General features: G+C 36.7%; 1 protein-coding gene across 1 annotated transcript in view; it reads left to right on the top strand.

Moving 5' to 3' along the window:
• The window catches only part of SPATA17 (spermatogenesis associated 17), a 145,236-nt gene that overhangs the window by 51,730 nt on the left and 74,458 nt on the right, over window positions 1-19,048 (top strand). The window contains exon 5 of the mRNA XM_017869929.1: window positions 823-926. Coding sequence (XP_017725418.1) covers window positions 823-926 — 104 coding nt within the window. The remainder of the gene's footprint in view (window positions 1-822; window positions 927-19,048) is intronic.

The raw sequence follows: 19,048 nt of genomic DNA, 5'->3' as shown, positions 1-19,048 counted from the left end.
GTAAAAGATGGAAGAAGCAGATAATTTCAATAAAAATGTTCTTTTATTGAAAATCATAGTTCTCTTTTTTCCCAGTTCTACATGGCAATGGTTATGAGAGTGGGCTCTCTGAAGCCCTAACTTGAAATTTGATTCCTAGATTCATCCTAATATCTATATAATTATAGGAAAATTGTGTAATCTCTCTTTTTAACTGTTTCCACATCTGTAAATGAGGTAATGAGTATTTATGTCATAGTAGTATTCTAAAGATTAAATACATAAGTGTAAGCAAAAACCCTTAGGTTAACGCCTGGCACATAATAATTCAATAAATGTTAGTTATTGTTGCTATTGTTAAGGAAGTATTAAAATGTAAGATACAAGAATTTGTTTAAATATTTTGATACCACTGAATTTAAGAAGCCCATTAATGAGACAAAATACAAAAACTAAATGTGTATTTCAATGAGACCAAATACAATCTTAAAGTGAGTTGGCTATGAAAAAAAAAAAATCCATTTGCCCAGGAAGTGGAAATGGTAGGAATTTATAAAGCAAATTTTTATAAATCTTTCCATAGTTTAGTATTCTGTGAAATAATTATAAATAATTTAAAGTAAATTATAATAGCCTATAATTATGTTTATTTTTATAAAATTTTATAATAAATTTATTAGCAGAACCTATATTTACAGCTAATATACTGTTATATTAATGGAAAAGCCTAAGACTTTATTTGATAGGAGTTATCGGCCATAATTACGTTAATTTTGAAGCGCTATTACATTTTTTAATGAAAGTATTTACTGGCATATTTTATCTCTTTATTTACTTTAATAGATTCAGAGACGATGGCGAGGCTATAGGGTTCGGAAATACCTCTTTAATTATTATTATTTGAAAGAGTACCTCAGAGTCGTTTCAGAGACCAATGATGCAATTAGGTAAGTAGTGCAATCATCCGTTCACTAGGAAAAACTTTGGAAAGATTACTCAATACCTGTTGATCAACACCATAGTTAGAAATACTTTTTTTGTTGTTGTTGTTAGACAGAGTCTTGCTCTGTTGCCCAGTCTGGAGTACAGTGGTGCAGTCTTGGCTCACTGCAATCTCCGCCTCCTGGGTTCAAGCAATTCTCCTGCCTCAGACTCCTGAGTAGCTGGGATTACAGGTGCCCACCACCATGCCTGGCTAATTTTTTTCTATTGTTTAGTAGAGATGGGGTTTCACCATATTGGCCAGGCTGGTCTTGAACTCCTGACCTTGTGATCTGCCCGCCTCAGCATCCCAAAGTGCTGGGATTATAGGCATGAGCCACTGCACCCGGCAAGAAATACTTTCTAAAAGTCAGTGATATTTAGGCAGATGTTTACTGATTTTATATATATATATATGTATATATACATATACGTATATATATATATGTATATATGATTGTATTTACCTTAATTTAGTATTATTATATTTTTAAAATCTTGTATCCTTCACTGCAAGTTATTTATGTGTGTAGTATCTTGTATATTTATTTATGTGTGTAGTATCTTGGTCCTATACACAATAGTTTCAGGAAAATTATTTCATGATGAGATGAATTTATCTGTAAAACGGTCTAGAGATGCAACATTAAATATGAAAAGCCTCAGATGCATTTGAGAAACATATTCCATAGCAAGAACTTGCCTCTTCTAGAATAAAATATCATGGGACATATTAAAAAGGTCTGTTCACTGTCAGTTTTGATTTGCTTAAACACATAGGAAGATAGGACATAGGTTTAGGATATGGCATCTGTAGAATTATGCAAAGTAAAGGCATCATAATACTACTCAGCAGCTTTTCCAAAGTTCTATATATTAAGTTTCCATATTACTTTGAAAATAGCTTTTTCCTCCTGTGATATGTCCCATTCTAATAACATGTAAATGACCATATGCATAAGTACATTTTGATAAAAAGGAAATACTAATTAATAATAGTTGGTATTTATAGAATAGTCTCACTTTCAAAATATTTTCTGCATATATCGTATATTATCTTATTTTACTCTTTTTTTATTTTTTTTTTTATTTTTGAGACAGAGACTTCCTCTGTCATGCAGGCTGGAGTGCAGTGGCACTATCTCAGCTCACTGCAGCCTCTGCTTCTGGGGTTCAAGTGATTCTTGTGCCTCAGCCTCTCGAGTAGCTGGGATTACAGTTGCGTGCCACTATGCCCAGCTAATTTTTGTATTTTTATTAGAGATGGGGGTTTCGCCATGTTGGCCAGGCTGGTCTTGAACTCCTGACCTCAGGTGATCTGCCCACCTCGGCCTCCCAAAGGGTTGGGATTACAGGCATGAGCCACTGCGCCCAGCCCCTTATTTTACTCTTTAAAATTTCTGAACTGAAGAGAACAAGTAATTGGCAATAAATTATTAAAATAAAAGTTTTGTATGAGACCCTAAAATAATATATATTATAAGATATATATGAAAACTAATTTCTCAACTACTAACTTTCTCACATATGTTGTGAATATAAAGGGATCTGGTCTTTGAGGATTACCTACAGAGAAATCTGTTAATTTGATTTCTTTGGAAAGAGAGCAGTTAAGGTGGGAAGGCTTCAATAGGATTTAGTCGATGGGAGAAGTTGGAAAATTCAGAAACACATGAATCATAGGGGACTACTGTTTAATTTCTTCTTGAAACATCTAAAATTCTAAACACTAGCTGACTTTCTACAAATGGCTGACTTTAGCTTGTCAGGAGAAGAGCTAATAGAATTTACAAGAGAGAAGGAATACGTGCAGGACTGGAACTAGGGTGAGACAAGTGAGACTTTTAAGGGAGGGAGGTGCTCACTCTCAGGGTCACACAACTATCAACCTTGAACTTTCATAACCCCAAGAGTAAGTATGTCCTTCAGTTCTGCACTTCAGGGGCCTTACTTGCTTCACTCTTGTCTGAGCCCCGAATAGGAGAAAGTCAAGGGGGCAAACAGGTGAAGAGGTAGTTTTGGAAAGGTCTGAATCTTCTATTTGACAGATATTTCCAGTGATTCTTATTTTCCTCCTGATTGTAACGGGATATCTCTAGTCAGTAGAGAGTCTGGTGTATCAGTGTTGTAAATTTGTTTTACAGTGGTATTCTTTAGTATATTACAGAGCCATTCTATTATTTCTAGCTCTCTTAGAGTTTTTTAAACTAGGAATGGAAGTTGACTTTAGCAAATGGTTTTCTATCTATTGAAATAATTATATAGGATTTTCTTTTTTATTTACTTTTCTTTTTTATATACTAACATGCATAGAGCTATATCCTATTAATAGATATACTAATATTAAACCATCATTTATTTTAGGAATACATCCAACCAGGCCATTGTTAATTATTCTTTTGATTTTTCACTAAATTATATTAGTATTTTATATCGGATACTTACATCCTCTTCTGTATATGTGATTGGTTATACAGCGGTCCCTCTTATCCATGGTTTTGCTTTCTGCACTTTCAGTTATTCACAGGACAGTACAATAAGCTATTTTGAGAGAGAACAAGAGAAAGAATGAGTGAGAGCACCCATTCGTATTATCTTTATTACAGTATATTGTTATACTTGTTCTATTTTATTTTTTGTTTTTGTGGCTAATCTCTTACTGTGCCTAATTTATAAATTAAACTTTATCATAGGTATGTATGTATGGGAGGCAACATAGTATTTATAGGGTTCAATATTATCTGCAGTTTCAGGCAGCGACAAAGAGCCTTGGAACATATTCTCTGTAAATAACGGGACTACTGTAATTCTCTTTCTTATATTGCTATTGTCAGATCCTAGTGTCAGATTTTTGCCACATTCATTAAATGAATTAAGTAGATTTTTTGATATGGGGATTACTAGTCTTTGGAAGTTTAAAGTAAACATTTTATAAAACTCCCTGGACCCAGAGCCTTTGGGGGAAGGTAAATCGTTAACATTTCCAAACCTTAATTCAGGTTTTTATAAATTTATTAGAGTCCATTTTATTTCCAGATAATTATTAGTTCACTGACATTTAAATATATCTAATGTTATTTATGATATTTTAATTAAAATATGTACTTTAGTTGTTTTAGTCCATTTCTCATTATTTAATTTGCTTATTTAAATACTTCTCTCTTTTGTTCTCAAATTTGTTAGGCTTATCTGTATTTTTTAAGAGAAACGTCTCTCAGAATTTTTTCTTTTTCAACTTATTTTGTTTCTAATTAGATGTTTTGCCTTTCATCTTAAAAGACCCATAATTCTTTTGTTTCACAAGTATACATGCCCCTTGTAAATGTAAACAAAGCTAAATAAAAAGTCATCTATAATTTCACAAAATTCAGAAAATAACACCTATTAACTTTTTTTTTTAATTTCTTGAAGACCCAGAGTCCCCACTCTGTTGCCCCAGGCCCTGGAGTAATATTGGCATGATCTGACAGCTGCAACCTGCCCTCCCGGGGTTCAAACCGATTTCCCTGCCCTTCAGCCTCCCCGAGTAGCGGGATTAAACGGATCAAGCCCACCAGCCCCGGCTAAAATTTGTATTTTTTAGTAGAGAAATCCAGTTCTCCATGATTGGACCGGGCTGAACCTTTAACTCCCGACCTTCAAGGTGGATCCACCCGCCTTGGCCTCCCCAAAGTGCTGGATTAACGCGGTGGAGCCCACCCTGTGGTCCAGCCTATTACATTTTGATGTATTTTCTCCCAAGCTTCTGCCCACTTAATTAGCTCTGTGACCTAGGGCAAATTCTTTAATTTCCCTTATCTTAAATCTCACAAAGTGGGGGAAAAGTAAATAGAATGGGCTTACATAGGTTTATTATAACCATAAATAAGTCAGTATATGGAAATGCTTAAAAACAGTGGCCTGGTATATTAATGGTGCACCTTAATAAATGTTAGTTTATTTTTTTTAATTCTATGCTTACCATAGAATATATTCTTATAAAATGACATTCCAATACAATAGCCCTATTGTATAACCTGTTGTCTTTCAACTTTACAAAACATTGTGAACATATTTCATGTCATTAGCTATGCCTCTATCATTGGTTCATAAATAGCACCTTATATATTCATTTATTTGCGATGAGTCTCCGCCTCTGTTGGCCCAGGCTGGAGTGCAGTGGTGCAATCTTGGCTCCCCACTCCTGGGTTCAAAGTGAATCTCTGCCATAGCCTCCGTTGAAAGTATCTGGGAATTACACGGCCCCCTGCCATCAGCCTGGTTAATTTTGATTTTTTAAGTGTAGGGGTTTTTCACATGTTTGGCCCCAGGCTGGTCCTTGAACTTCAACTGACCTCAAAGTGATCCACCCTGCCTCAGCCCTCCCAAAGTGATGGGAATTACAAGGTGTGAGTCAACGCAATCAGCTCCATGATAAACTTTTTTAAATATTTTTTATTGCTTGGAGATAACAGTTGTTTCTAAATTTTTGCTAAATTGTAAACCATCGTGTTATTTTAGTACTACTACTAGTTAATATGGAGTTTCTTACAGTTCTTGCATTCATTACTTTCTTTACTGCCTTTTTAGTAATTAAAACATTTAAGCTATGATGTATTTCATGTGTAATATTGTCCACATTTAATATATTTTTATATATAATGTTCTCATATTCTAATTGCATTTTTTTATATTCTCTTTGAAATTCATTTTTCAATCTCCAGTGACTTGGCTTTTTCTCGTAGTTTAAACATAAAACAAATTTATTTCTGGGTTTATTGTGTTGTAGTCAGAAAATATATTTGGTGCAATTATTATCTCAGGGAAATTATTTAGTTTTTCACCTTTTATATACGGTCACATACCACATAATGATGTTTTGGTCAATGACGTACGACATTTATGATGGTGGTCCTATAAGAGTATAATACGATACTTTTACTGTACCTTTTTTATGTTTAGATATGTTTAGATCCACAAATAGTTACAATTGTATTACAGTTACATATAGTATTCAGTACAGCACCATGCTGTACAGGTTTGTAGCCTCAGAGCCAGAGGCTGTACTATATAGCCTAGGTGTATAGTAGTCTGTACTATCTAGGTTTGTGTAAGTACACTCTATGATGTATGCACAATGATGAACTTGCCTAAGGATACATTTCTCAGACTGTATCTCTGTCATTAGTTAAGCAACTCATGACTGTATTATTTTGTTTTAGGTATTCTCTTCAAGGCAAAGGAATAGATTTTGTTTTCTTACCCAAGCTAAGTTTCTGTATTTTAATTGAGCAATAAAATGTTTACTTTCATTATTGTAGCATTTAACTCTTGCTAACTTCTCTCTTCTTGTTTTATGTTTCTGCTTTTTCTGTTTCCTTTTATATATAAACTATGATTAGTTATTGTGAACTTTAAAAAAATTATACATATTAGAATCATGGCCCTTCTGCACCTCATCTTCAGTTGAATTGGAAGTTGAACTTACCTCTTAACTTTTCAAACCAGAGGGCTAGGCACAGTGGTGCATGCCTGTAGTCCCAACTACTTGGGAGCCTGTGGCAGGAGGATCATATCACTTGAGCCCAGGAGTCTGAGGCTGTAGTGAGGTGTGATTGTATCACTGCACTCCAGCTGGGGCAACAGAGTGAGACTCTTTCTCTAAAAATATATAAATAAACAAAAAATATTTTAAAAAATAGAACTGGTTATCCTTCTCCTCCCCACTAGTTAACACAGAAATTTTTGGGGGCTTCTTTCTACCAAAACACCTACTCTTTAAATAAATGCTTCTATCATATCTTGCCTGGACTCTTAATTAAGCGAGAACATTTAACAGTTCTCTTTTCTTTTGGTTTTGCCATTCTTCAAAACAGTGTTAAGAGAGAACTCTTTTAAATCATTTTTCTCTGCTTCAAATCCATCAAAGTCTCCCTGTTGCTTTTAGCATGTCACATATTTTAGACTGTCACATAGGTCAACAGCCCCATCTTCAAATGCTCATCCATTCTGAATGTCTTATCAATTTTTAGAAGCATCATGTTTCCTTAGACTTCCAAGCCTTTGCACGTGCCATTCTCTGAATCCCTCATCTGCCATGTCAACTGCTCATCATTCTTTATGTTGCTGCTTAAATGAGCAACATAAAGAGTTGAGGCACTCCTCATCTGCATGCCCAGAGACTCTCAAACAAAGCTATCTTATGCCATCTGCCTTATGGTGTTATAATTACTTACGTGTTTGTCTTTACCTTTATATTATGAAATCAGTGGGGGAAAGGAGCTGGCACTTGAACACTCTGCCTTAATTATCTTTGAAACCTCAATGCCTAGCACAGTTACTGACATATAGTAAGTCCAAGGTAATATTTGCTGACTAAAAGCTTACTGAATGAAAGAATGAATGAGATTAGATAAAACTCCAATATATTTTTCACTCTGTCAAGCAACTGCAATTTTGAGAATATTGCTTTTTTTCTGTATTAATTAGTCATGATTTAATACTTATTTAGCAACTACTGTGTGATCAGGTACTAGGTAAAATTTTGGGGATACAGTGATTAACATGGTAGACTCGAGCTAGCCTTTATAGAGCTTAAAGCTTAGTAGGGAAAAATTACAATATAATCATCACAAAACAGATAGCATTTATGTTGTCTTTTTTTTTTTTTTTTTTTGAGGCAGAGTCTTGTTCTATCTCTCAGGCTGGAGTGCAGTGGTGCAATGTCGGCTTACTGCAATCTCTGCCTCCTGGGTTCAAGTGATTCTCTTGCCTCAGCCTCCCGAGTAACTGGGACTACAGGTGTGTGTCATCACGCCTGGCTAATTTTCATATTTTTAATAGAGATTGGGTTTTGCTATGTTGGCCAGGCTCCTCTCGAACTCCTGGCCTCAGGTGATCTGGCCACCTCGGCTTCCCAAAGTGCTGGGATTATAGGTGTGAGCCACCACACGATGTCTTATGTGCCAGAAATTATACTAAATTCTGAGAACTATTACAGGCAAGTATAAGACAATGTTCTCAAAAATCTCTGACTCTCAGAGATCACTCTATCCTCTAATATTCAAAATAAATATAGTTTAATCAGTCCTTCAAACTGAGATCAGTGCACCTTCCCTTTCAATATCTCCTAGTTCTGAAGTAGCTTTTCTCTCTATTTCTTTTCCTGATGGCATGTTTCAGTTGAATTCTCATTCTAACTCTGTATTTCACTCACTTTTTGCATTTACCTTCTGCTTTTTTCATTGCTTCCTTCTCTCAATTTTTGATCCTAGTCAACCCCTGTACCATCATAGAAGCCTGTTGGGAGCTTCATTTCACTGCAGGTTTGAGGTCATTGGTAGGTAGGGGGTAGATGGTGTTGACAGTCGAAAGCATAATATAGGCAGGTCCTGACAATGCAGTATTTTCTCCATGATGGTTAATTTTCTCACTGTTTTGTTTGTTCTATAAAACCCTGCTTATTACTATTTTCACAATCCTTTATTATTTTTCTCTCTCACTCTTTCTCTTGTTCTTCCCTCTTTTTGTCTCTTCCATGCTCCTCATTTCAGGGCCTCACTCCATCTGCAGTACCCCAGTACTCTCAAATTGCTCTGAATAGATTTAAAGTTCTCTATTATCTTCTAATGTCAAGCAATTTCTGCTTATTTTTCTTTTACCCTCTTTGTGCCTTACTGTTTTATTTTTCTTAACTGAAAAGGTTCTTAAAATGTTTTCCTAAACCAAAGAAACTATATTCTCATGATGAATAATGCTGGTCCCCTAGAATGTAGTGGCCACATTGACTACTACATTTAAACATAAACATATACGTACACTCTCTCAGTACCTATAGAAAATAAGTTTACAGCCGGGCACAATGCCTCATGCCTGTAATCAATCCCAGCACTTTGAGAGGCCGAGGCAGGAGGATTGCTTGAGACCAATGAATATATGTTTAAAAATTTTGGGGGGTAGGGCTCTTTTAATAAAATTCTCTCCCCCTCTTTATTTCATGTACTCTTATAGTTGCTATTCTCTAGTTTCTCTTTAAACATTTTATTTTTTTTGTTTGTTTTTTGTGTATTTTTAAAACTCTTTTATCTTAGGTGCAGGGCACATGTGCACCTCTGCTGTATAGGCAAATTGCATGTCACGGTGGTTGGGTGTACAGATTTTTTCGCCACCCAGATAATAAGTATAGTACCCAACGGGTAGTATTTTTTATCCTAACTCTCCTTCTTCCCTCTACTTTTAAGTGGGCTCTGAAGTCTGTTGTTCCCTTCTTTGTGTCCATATGTCCTCAATGTTTATTTCCCGCTTACAAGTGAGAACATGTGGTGTTTGATTTTCTGTTCCTGTGTTAGCTCACTTAGGATAATGACCTCCAGGTCCATCCATGTTGCTGCAAAGGACATGATCTCACTTTCTTTTTTTTTAATGTGTGGGTAGTTTTCCATGGTATATATGTACCACATTTTCTTTATCCAGTATACCATTGATGGGAATCTAGGTTGATTTCATGTCTTTGCTATTGTGAATGGTGCTGAGACTAACATACATGAGCACGTGTCTTTTTTTTTTTTTTTTTCCAGACAGAGTCTCGCTCTGTCGCCCAGGCTGGAGTGCAGTGGCGCAATCTTGACTCAATCTCCTCCTCCTGGGTTCACGCCGTTCTCCTGCCTCAGCCTTCGGAGTAGCTGGGACTACAGGCGCCTGCCACCTCGCCCAGCTAATTTTTGTATTTTTTAATAGAGACGGGATTTCACCATGTTGGCCAAGATGGTCTCTATCTCCTGACCTTGTGATCTGACTGCCTCGGACTCCCAAAGTTCTGGGATTACAGGTGTGAACCACCGTGTGCGGCAGAGCATGTGTCTTTATGGTAGAATGATTTGTATTCCTTTCTGTATATACCCAATAATGGGATTGCTTGGTTGAGTGGCAGTTCTGCTTTGAGTTCTTCGAGATCACCAAACTGATTTCCAAAATGGCTCAACTAACTTACATTTCCACCAGCAGTGTATAAGTGTTCCCTTTTTTTGCGACCTTGCCAGCGTCTATTTTTTGACTTTTTGAAAATAGCCATTCTGATTGGTGTGAGATAGTATCTCTTTGTGGTTGTGATTTTCATTTCTCTAACAATTAGTGATGTGGAGCGTTTTTGCATATTCATGTTGGCCACATGAATATCTTCTTTTGAAAAGTGTCTGTTCATGTCCTTTGCCCACTTTTCATTGGGATTGTTTGTTTTTTGCTTGTTGATTTGTTTAAGTTCCTTATAAATTCTGGATATTAGAACTTTGCCAGATGCATAGATGCAAATATTTTCTCCCTTTCTGTAGGTTGTCTCTTTGCTGTGTTCATAGTGCTTTTTAAATTTTGCTGTGCAGAAGCTCTTTATCTCAATTAGATCCTATTTGTCTTTTTCTTTCTTTCTTTTTTTTTTTGAGACGGAGTCTCACTCCATTGCCAGGCTGGAGTGCAGTGGCATGATCTTGGTTGGCTACAACCTCTGCCTTCCAGGTTCAAGCAATTCTCCTGCCTCAGCCTCCCAAGTAGCTGGGATTATAGGTGTGCACCACCATGCTCATCTACTTTTTGTATTTTTAGTAGAGATGGGGTTTCACCATGTTGGCCAAGATGGTCTCGATCGTGACCTTGTGATCCACCTGCCTCAGCCTCCCAAAGTGCTGGGATTATAGGCATGAGCCACTGTGCCCAGCCTATTTGTCATTTTTTATTTTTGTTGCAAATGGTTTCATTGTCTTCTTCATGAAAACTTTGCCAGCATCTTATCCAGAATGGTGTGTCCTAGGTTATCTTCCAGGGTTTTTATAGTTTTAGGTTTTATGTTTAAGTCTTTAATCCATCTTGAGTTGATTTTTATATAAGGAAGAGGTTCAGTTTCAATCTTCTGTGAATGGATAGCCAGTTATCCCAGCACCATGTATTGAACAGGGAATCCTTTTCCCATTACTTCTTTTTGTTGATGGTTGTAGGTGTGCAGCATTATTTCTGGACTCTCTATTCTGTTCCATTGGCATATGTGTCTGTTTTTGTAGCAGTACCATGCTGTTTGGGTTACTGTAGTCTTGTAGTATAGTTTGAATTTGGGTAACATGATGCCGCTAGCTTTGTTCTTTTTGTTTAGAATTGCCTTGACTATTTGAGCTCTTTTTTTGCCTCCATAGGAATTTTAGTAGTTTTTTTCTAATTCTGTGAAGAATTTCTTTCATAGTTTGATAGGAATATCATTGAGTCTGTAAATTGCTTTGAGCAGTGTGGCCATTTTAACAATATTGATTTCTTCTATATGATATGGTTTGGCTCTGTGTCCATACCCAAATCTTATCTCAAATAATAATCCCCACATGTTGAGGAAAGGACCTGTAATCCCCATGTGTTGAGGAAGGGACCTCTAATCACCACATGTCGAGGGAGGGAAGTGATGGGATTATGGGGACCATTCCCCCATGCTGTTTTGTGATAGTGAGTGAATTCCTACAAGACCTGATGGTTTTATAAATGGTAGTTTTTTCTCTGCTCTCACATGTTCTTGCTCTTGCCTGCTGCCATGTAAGATGTGCCTGCTTTCTCTTTTGCCATGATTGTAAGCTTCCTGAGGCTTCCACAGTCATACAGAACTGTGAGTCAATTAAACCCCTCTCCTTTATAAATTACCCAGTCTCAGGAAGTACTTTATAGCAGTGTGAAAATGGACTAATACACTATCGATGAACATGGAATGTTTTTCCATTTGATTGCATTGTCTCTGATTTTTTTGAGCAGTGTTCTCACTGGAGAGATCTGTCATCTCCCTGGTTAGCTATATTTCTATTTACTATGTATTTCTTTTCGTTCTCTTTTTTTTTTTTTTAGAGACGGAGTCTCACTCTTTCACCTAGGCTGGAGTGCAATCATGCGATCTCAGCTCACTGCAACCTCTGCTTCCTGGGCCCAAGCTATTCTCCTGCCTCAGTCTCCTAAATAACTGGGACTACAAGCACGTGCCACCACGCCTGGCTAATTTTTGTATTTTTCGTAGAGATGGGGTTTCATCATATTGGTCTGACTGGTCTTGAACTCCTGACCTCGTGATCCGCCCACCTCAGCCTCCCAAAGTGTTGGGATTACAGGCGTGAGCCACCATGCCTGGCCCTGTATTTCATTGTTTTTGTGGCTATTGTTAATGGGATGCCTTCTTGATTTGGCTCTCAGCTTGGATGTTGTTGGTATATAGCAATGCTACTCGTTTTTATACATTGATTTTGTACCCTGGAACTTTGCTGAAGTTGTTATCAGGTCAAAGACCTTTTAGACAGAGACTGTGGGGTTTTCTTGGTATAGAATCATATCATCTGCAATTAGGGATAGTTTGACTTCATCTCTTCCTATTTGGATGCCTTTCATTTCTTTCTTTTGCCTGATTGCTCTGACTAGGACTTCCAATACTATGTTTAGTAGGAGTGGTGAGAGAGGGCATCCTTATCTTATTCTAGTTCTCAAGGGGAATTGCTTTCAGCTTTTGCCCATTTATTATGATTTTTGGCTGTGCATTTGCCTATGAAGAGACTTAGATTTCCACACAATAATATTGGGAGACATCAACATCCCACTGACAGTATTAGACAGGTCATTGAGGCAGAAAACTAACAAAGATATTCAGGACCTGAACTTGACATTTGACTAAATGATCTAATAGACATCTATCTACAGTACTCTCCATCCCAAAACAATATGCATTCTTCTCATCTGAACATGGTATATACTCTAAAATTGACCTCACCATCAGCCATAAAACAATCCTTAGCAAAATCAAAAAACCTGAAATCCTACCAACTATACTTTCAGAGCACAGCACAATAAAAATAGAAATCCTTGCTAAGAAAATTCCTCAAAGCATACAATTACATGAAAATTAAACAACTTGCTCTTGAGTGACCTTTGTGTAAACAATGAAATTAAGGCTGGAATCAAGGAATTCTTTGAAACTGATGAGATCAAAAATACAACATACCAGAATCGCTGGGACACAGCTAAAGCAGTGTCAAGGGAGAATTTCATGGTGCTAAATGCCCACATCAAAAAGTCAGAATATCCCAAATTAATAACCTAAGATTGCACCTGGAGGGACTACAGAAACAAGAACACATCAACCCCAAAGATAGCAGAAGACAAGAAATAACCAAAATTAGAGCTGAAATGAAAGAAATTGAAACAAAACATGATACAAAAAATCAACAAATTCATGAGTTTGGCTTTTTGGAAGAATTAATAAGACAGACAACTAGCTAGACTAATAACAAAAAAAAAGAGAGAGAGAGAGAGAAGATACAAATAAACACAATCAGAAATGACAAAGGGAATATTATTATGCTACTGACCCCACAGAAATACAGAAAAACCCCAGAGACTACTATGAATACCTCTATGCACATAAGCTAAAAATCCTAGAAGAAACAGATAAATTCCTAGAAACATACAACCTCCCAAGATTGAACCAGGAAGAAATTTAATCCCTGAACAGACCAATAAGGAATTCTTATTAAATCAGTAATAAGAAGCCTACCAACCAGAAAAAGCCCCAAACCAGACAGATTCATTGCCTTATTTGATCAGGCAATGTAAAGAAGGGCTGGTACCATAAATTCCTACCAAAACTATTAGCAAACTATCTCATTCTATGAGGGCAACATCATCTTGATACCAAAACCTGGCAGAGATGCAACAAAAAAAGAAAACTTCAGGCCAATATCCTTAGTGAACATAGATGCAAAATTCCCCAATCAAGTAATAGCAAACCATATCCAGCAGCACATTAAAAAGGAAATCCACCATGATCAAGCGGGCTTTATCCCTGGGATGCAAGGTAGGTTCAACATAAGCAAATCAATAAATGTGATTCATTACATAAACAGAACTGAAAACAAAAAACACATGATTGTCTTAACATATGCAAAAAGAAGGCTTTCAATAAAATTCAGCATCCCTTCATGATAAAAATCCTCAACAAACAAAGCATTGAAGGAACATACTTCAAAATAAGAGCCATCTATGACAAACTCACAGCCAACTTTAAACATTTTAAATATACTGGATTTGGAGTCTCTTTCAGATGTTCACCATCAGGCAGCTTGCTTTTTCACATTTCGTTATTCTGTTTTTCAGTGAAAATCACCAGTATCAGGACTATAATTGCCATTTGCTGTATAAGAAATTATACTCAAAGCAGTTTAAAACAGTAAATATTTAGTATCGCATGGTTTTCTTAATTGGGAATCTGGGAGGGGCTTTGCTGTGTGTGTAGGCTTCAAGTCTCTTTTGAGGTTGTAGTCAACCTGTCAGCCAGGGCTGCTGTCTCATGTGAAAACCACCCTGGGAAAGATTCACTTCCAAGCTCACTCACATAGGCCTTAATTCCTCTGGCTATTGGCCAATGGTGTCCCTCAGATTCTTGCCATGTGGATCTTACCATCAGGCAGCTTACAACATGAAAATTGGCTTCTCTCAGGCAAGTGACTGGAGAACACAAGAGTGCACCGAAGATGGAAGCTACATTTGTCTCATAACCAAAAATCAGAAGTGACATCCCATCGCTTTTCCTATTCTGTTCATTTAAAGCAAGAAATTGGCCCCTCCCACACTCAAAGGGAGGAAATTATGCAATGGAATGAATACCAGAGTGGGGATCATTGGAAGCCTTTTTAAAGGCAGTCTTTCACACTCAGTGACGCACATACTGTATTTCAAAAAGCATGTTGATTTTCAGCATTTCGCCTAGGATAAAAGTTACTTTACATGGACTTAGGGCAATATTTTTATGTCAGGTCTTTTAATATTATATTTCAATCTTTAATGTTGTCTCGAGGCAATTATGACTTATCCTGATTACTTATACCAGCAACAATTGAGATTTATGTCTTAGTTTCAAAGAGAATATGAAAGATCTAGTCCAATCCTCTGTCTTTGGGGGTTAAATCATTTAAAGAAGAAAAGTAGCAAAATATTTTACATCAGAATATGTTTTTCATTTGAATTGTGTAGGATTGTAGGATACCAGACAACGTTGGTCTTAACTTTAATTTATCTGCTCTTTTGCTAATAGAAATAGTTTATCTATTTCATAGTTAATAGTAAAAAAATTGTGTGGTACATATGCAAAAATATATTTTTTAACCAAGAGTGGACCTATTACAAAGATAAATGGGATTGATTAATTTAAGGCTGAGTTTGCACTTGGTAGACATGTTCTTTTGTAACCTCTAGACTGATATGCAAAAACTGCCCCAGGTTATGAATAAGAAAATTATGTAATGAAATTAGAAACTAACTACAGAGTTACAGATTGGTAGCATTAATAAAACATTATTAGCTTGGAGTCAGAGAAGTGACTTTAAAAAAAAAACAACTCTTGACAGAAATTTAAGATCAATGTAATATATTCCCCCAAGTTTAATGCTTGAATATAGTTGCTGATGGTTAGTATCTCATAACAGTAGCTCTGTTTTGAATGTAAATTTGTCATTCATCAAAATGAATTAGTTTCTTAGCATGTTGATTTTATATAATATAGTTTGACTAGAAAGATTTTTATGGATATTATTTTCTACCTTTCCTTTTTTGTATCATGAAAGTTTTTTAAAAGGAAATATTTATTTGCTTTGTTTTTATTATAACAGCTTTTTTTGATATAAAATCCACATAATATATGAAACACCCATTTAAGTACTATGGATTTTAGTATATTTGTAGAGTTTTGCAACCATCACCACAATCAATTTAAAACACTTTTATTATACTAAAATGCAACTCTATACCCTTTATTAGTCATCCCCATTCTACTTGTCCCCCCTCACTTCTAGGTAACCACCAATCTATTTTCTGGCCCTATAAATTTGCTCAGTCTGGACATTTAATATTAATTGAACCCTTTATGACTTCTTTCACTTAGCATGGTGTTTTCAAGGTTCATCCATGTTGTAGTACATGTATATCAGTACATAATTCCTTGTTATTGTCAAATAACATTTCATTGTATGAATAAACCACATATTTATATCTGTTAATCAGTTGATGGACATTTGAGATGTCTTCACTTTTTGGCTATTATGAAAAGTGCTACCATGAGCATTCATGTACAAGTGTTTTTTTTAACCTTTATTTTAGATTCAGTGGTACATGTACAGGTTTGTTATATAGGCAAATTGCGTGTCACAGGGTTTGGTGTACATATTATTTCATCACCCGGGTAATAAACATAGTACCTCAAGAGGTAGTTTTTCAATCCGCAGCCTCCTTCCACCCCTCACTGCCAAGTAGGCCTTGGTGTCTGTTCCCTTCTTTGTGTCCCTGTGTTCATGTACAAGTTTTTATGTGTACATATTTTCATGTCTTCGTTTATCTTGGGTACATCATAAAAGCTTTAAGATAGAAAATATAAGATATAAGAGATTGAGAAGATTGGCTCTGGATGCAGGTAGATGTGAATTTGAGTCATAGTTTGTCTACTTTCTAGCTATGTGACCTTGGACTAGTTGCTTAATCTTAACAGAAATCAGATTTCTTCATCTTTATATTGGAGCACCAACATTTACTTTGCAGAGTTTTTGTGAAATATGCAGTATATGAAACACTGAGCTTATAATTGACATGCAACAAATAGTGGCTATGATTATCAAGGACAAGGTAGAGAAATTAAGAGCTAGTACTTATAAATGGGAGAAGGTGAAGAACACTGTTATTCCACAATGCAAGTCTGACACTTGTAGAAAGAGGGGAGGAAGAAGATTGGGAAGAGACTGGGACTATAATACATTTCCAAGAAATCTTCAACTAGGCCGATGGGTTGTCCGGAAGCTAAAGTTTCCCCATGAAGGAGTCTGTTGCCTTGCCAGAATGGTCATGCCATAGTACCCCACCATTCTCAATTACTGGCTGGAAGGGACTTGAGGGAGATATGTTCTTGGAAGTAACATGTTGGTAGAGCCAGCAGTACATTTTTAGGGCAACTAGGTTTTTTTATAGTTTCTTTTTTCTCTGAAGTTTTTATAATTTCTCAGAATTATTACTTTATGGGCATTTTACATTCAGTGTACTGAGCAGTCAGTGGACCCTTAAGTTCTACAATATGTTCTTTTTTTTTTCCCTACGGAGTTTTGCTCTCGTTGCCCAGGCTGGAGTGCAATGACACGATCTCGGCTCACTGCAACCTCCACCTCCTGGATTCAAGTGATTCTCCTGCCTCAGCCTCCCGAGTAGCTGAGATTACAGGCATGCACCACCACACCCGGCTAATTTTGTATTTTCAGTAGAGATGGGGGTTTCTCCATGTTTGTCAGGCTGGTCTCGAACTCCCAACCTCAGGTGATCCACCTGCCTTGGCCTCCCAAAGTGCTGGGATTATAGACGTGAGCCACCGTACCCGGCCTACAATACGTCCTTATATTATTTCTTACATAATTACCTCATTCTGTTTTCTTTTCTTCGTCCTTCATGAGGTTCTTATTGGTAGGATGTTGAACCTCCGGAAGTAATGCACTCAGTCTCTTAAATTTTTCTGCCCCCTCCTCCAGCTCCAGGCCTTTTCCTTTCATTCTGTTTTGTGAGAGACTTCCTTCTTACCCTCCTACTGACATTTTAATTTTACCAATTGTTTAACTTTCATGAAATATTTCTAGCATTCTGATCATTTTTATAACATTCTGTTATTTTATTAATAAAATATCTCATGTTTCTCTAAAAATACTAGAGTAAATAGGGTCTTTGCAGAAAGCAGAATTGACCTCAGGTGGCTCAAAGAGAGTTACAGAGGGCTCAGCAGGGGATATTTCGGCATCCAGAGACCAGCAGCACTCGGAAGGTATTCCTACTGCCACAGTTGAAGTATTAAGGGGAAGAAATGGCATGAATGGGACAGTCAGAGCCAAGAGGTTCACTCCCCGAACCTTGGCCATGAGCTAGACTTGCAGGGGAACGCAGCTATTGCCAGAGGTGTTTGGCACCAGTGGAGACAGAAATGAAGAAATACCCCTAATTTCTTCGTTCTCCTGCACTCTAATTCTCTTTAAGACTAAAGCCACTGGAAACCAGCCAAGATGATACAATCTGCAGAGTTCATCTTTCTCGGTCACAGTGTAGGGCAGAGGAGTATGTAGAATGGAGTGAAGGTGTGGCAAATGGAAAATAATTAGCATAGATAATAATTCAGGTTAAGGTTAAGTTTTATTCCAGTGTGTGTGCTATCAATTTCCTTCAGGATGTTTTTTTTTCCAAGTGATTATTTTCATCTTCCCTTTTATGTTGGAGTCTTGCCTCACACAACTGGTGATCTTGAGCTGTTTGTTTATACATAAGCATGAGAAATTTAAATGATGATTTGAATATATACATACATAAGCAGATATTGTTGAGTGATAGGCTTTCGTTGCTTTTAAAGTGATACAGTGATGACTCACTAGGGCACCCCCAAACACCAGGTCTTTCTCTGAGAAGTATTGAGTTTCTCCAAAGAAGAAGTTTCTAATGATCTATGGAGGGAATAGATTCTCCATCTGCATTTGAGTGAAGGGGGAGAGATGGGCCTGTGTTTCATACCCACAAGTCACTGTACTCCGAGGCCGAAGCTTTTTTGCTGTTCCTTCAGAAGGCACATTTTTGATCCCTCAGCTAAGAAATCGACGCTTGGATGCTGACATTCTCTGTGTGTATGTGTTAAAGAAGCAAATAAAAGTGGGTAGCCATTGTGCTTTTGAAGCCCAAGGATGAATTTTGAAATTGTAGTAAAACTGCGATGGAATTCTAGACCTTATGACCTCAAGAAGAGTGCTCCTTCCAATATATTACACTACTTCGTGTTTACAAAATGAATGAAATGAAAGATCTTGGAGAATAAAAGTTTCTCAGTTGGACTACATGTGGTGTCCAGTGAGAAATTATGGATGAACATTGTTATTTCTGATGAACATTGACGAAAAAAATTTGCATCCAGCAGAAAGCAACCATGAATTTTATAGGGATTGGAAATCACAAAGACATGGCCCAGATTGGAAAATAGAAGCCTAAAGGAAGACACAATATTGGCTTTCACATTTTTGAGAACCATCGGCTGGGTGCGGTGGCTCACACC

The sequence above is a fragment of the Rhinopithecus bieti genome, unplaced genomic scaffold (genome assembly GCF_001698545.2).
Source record: "Rhinopithecus bieti isolate Rb0 unplaced genomic scaffold, ASM169854v2 scaffold_1673, whole genome shotgun sequence".
NCBI classification, from domain to species: Eukaryota; Metazoa; Chordata; class Mammalia; order Primates; family Cercopithecidae; genus Rhinopithecus; species Rhinopithecus bieti.
The sequence above is the reverse complement of the archived record's forward strand: the minus strand, read 5'-3'. Positions and strand labels throughout refer to the sequence as shown.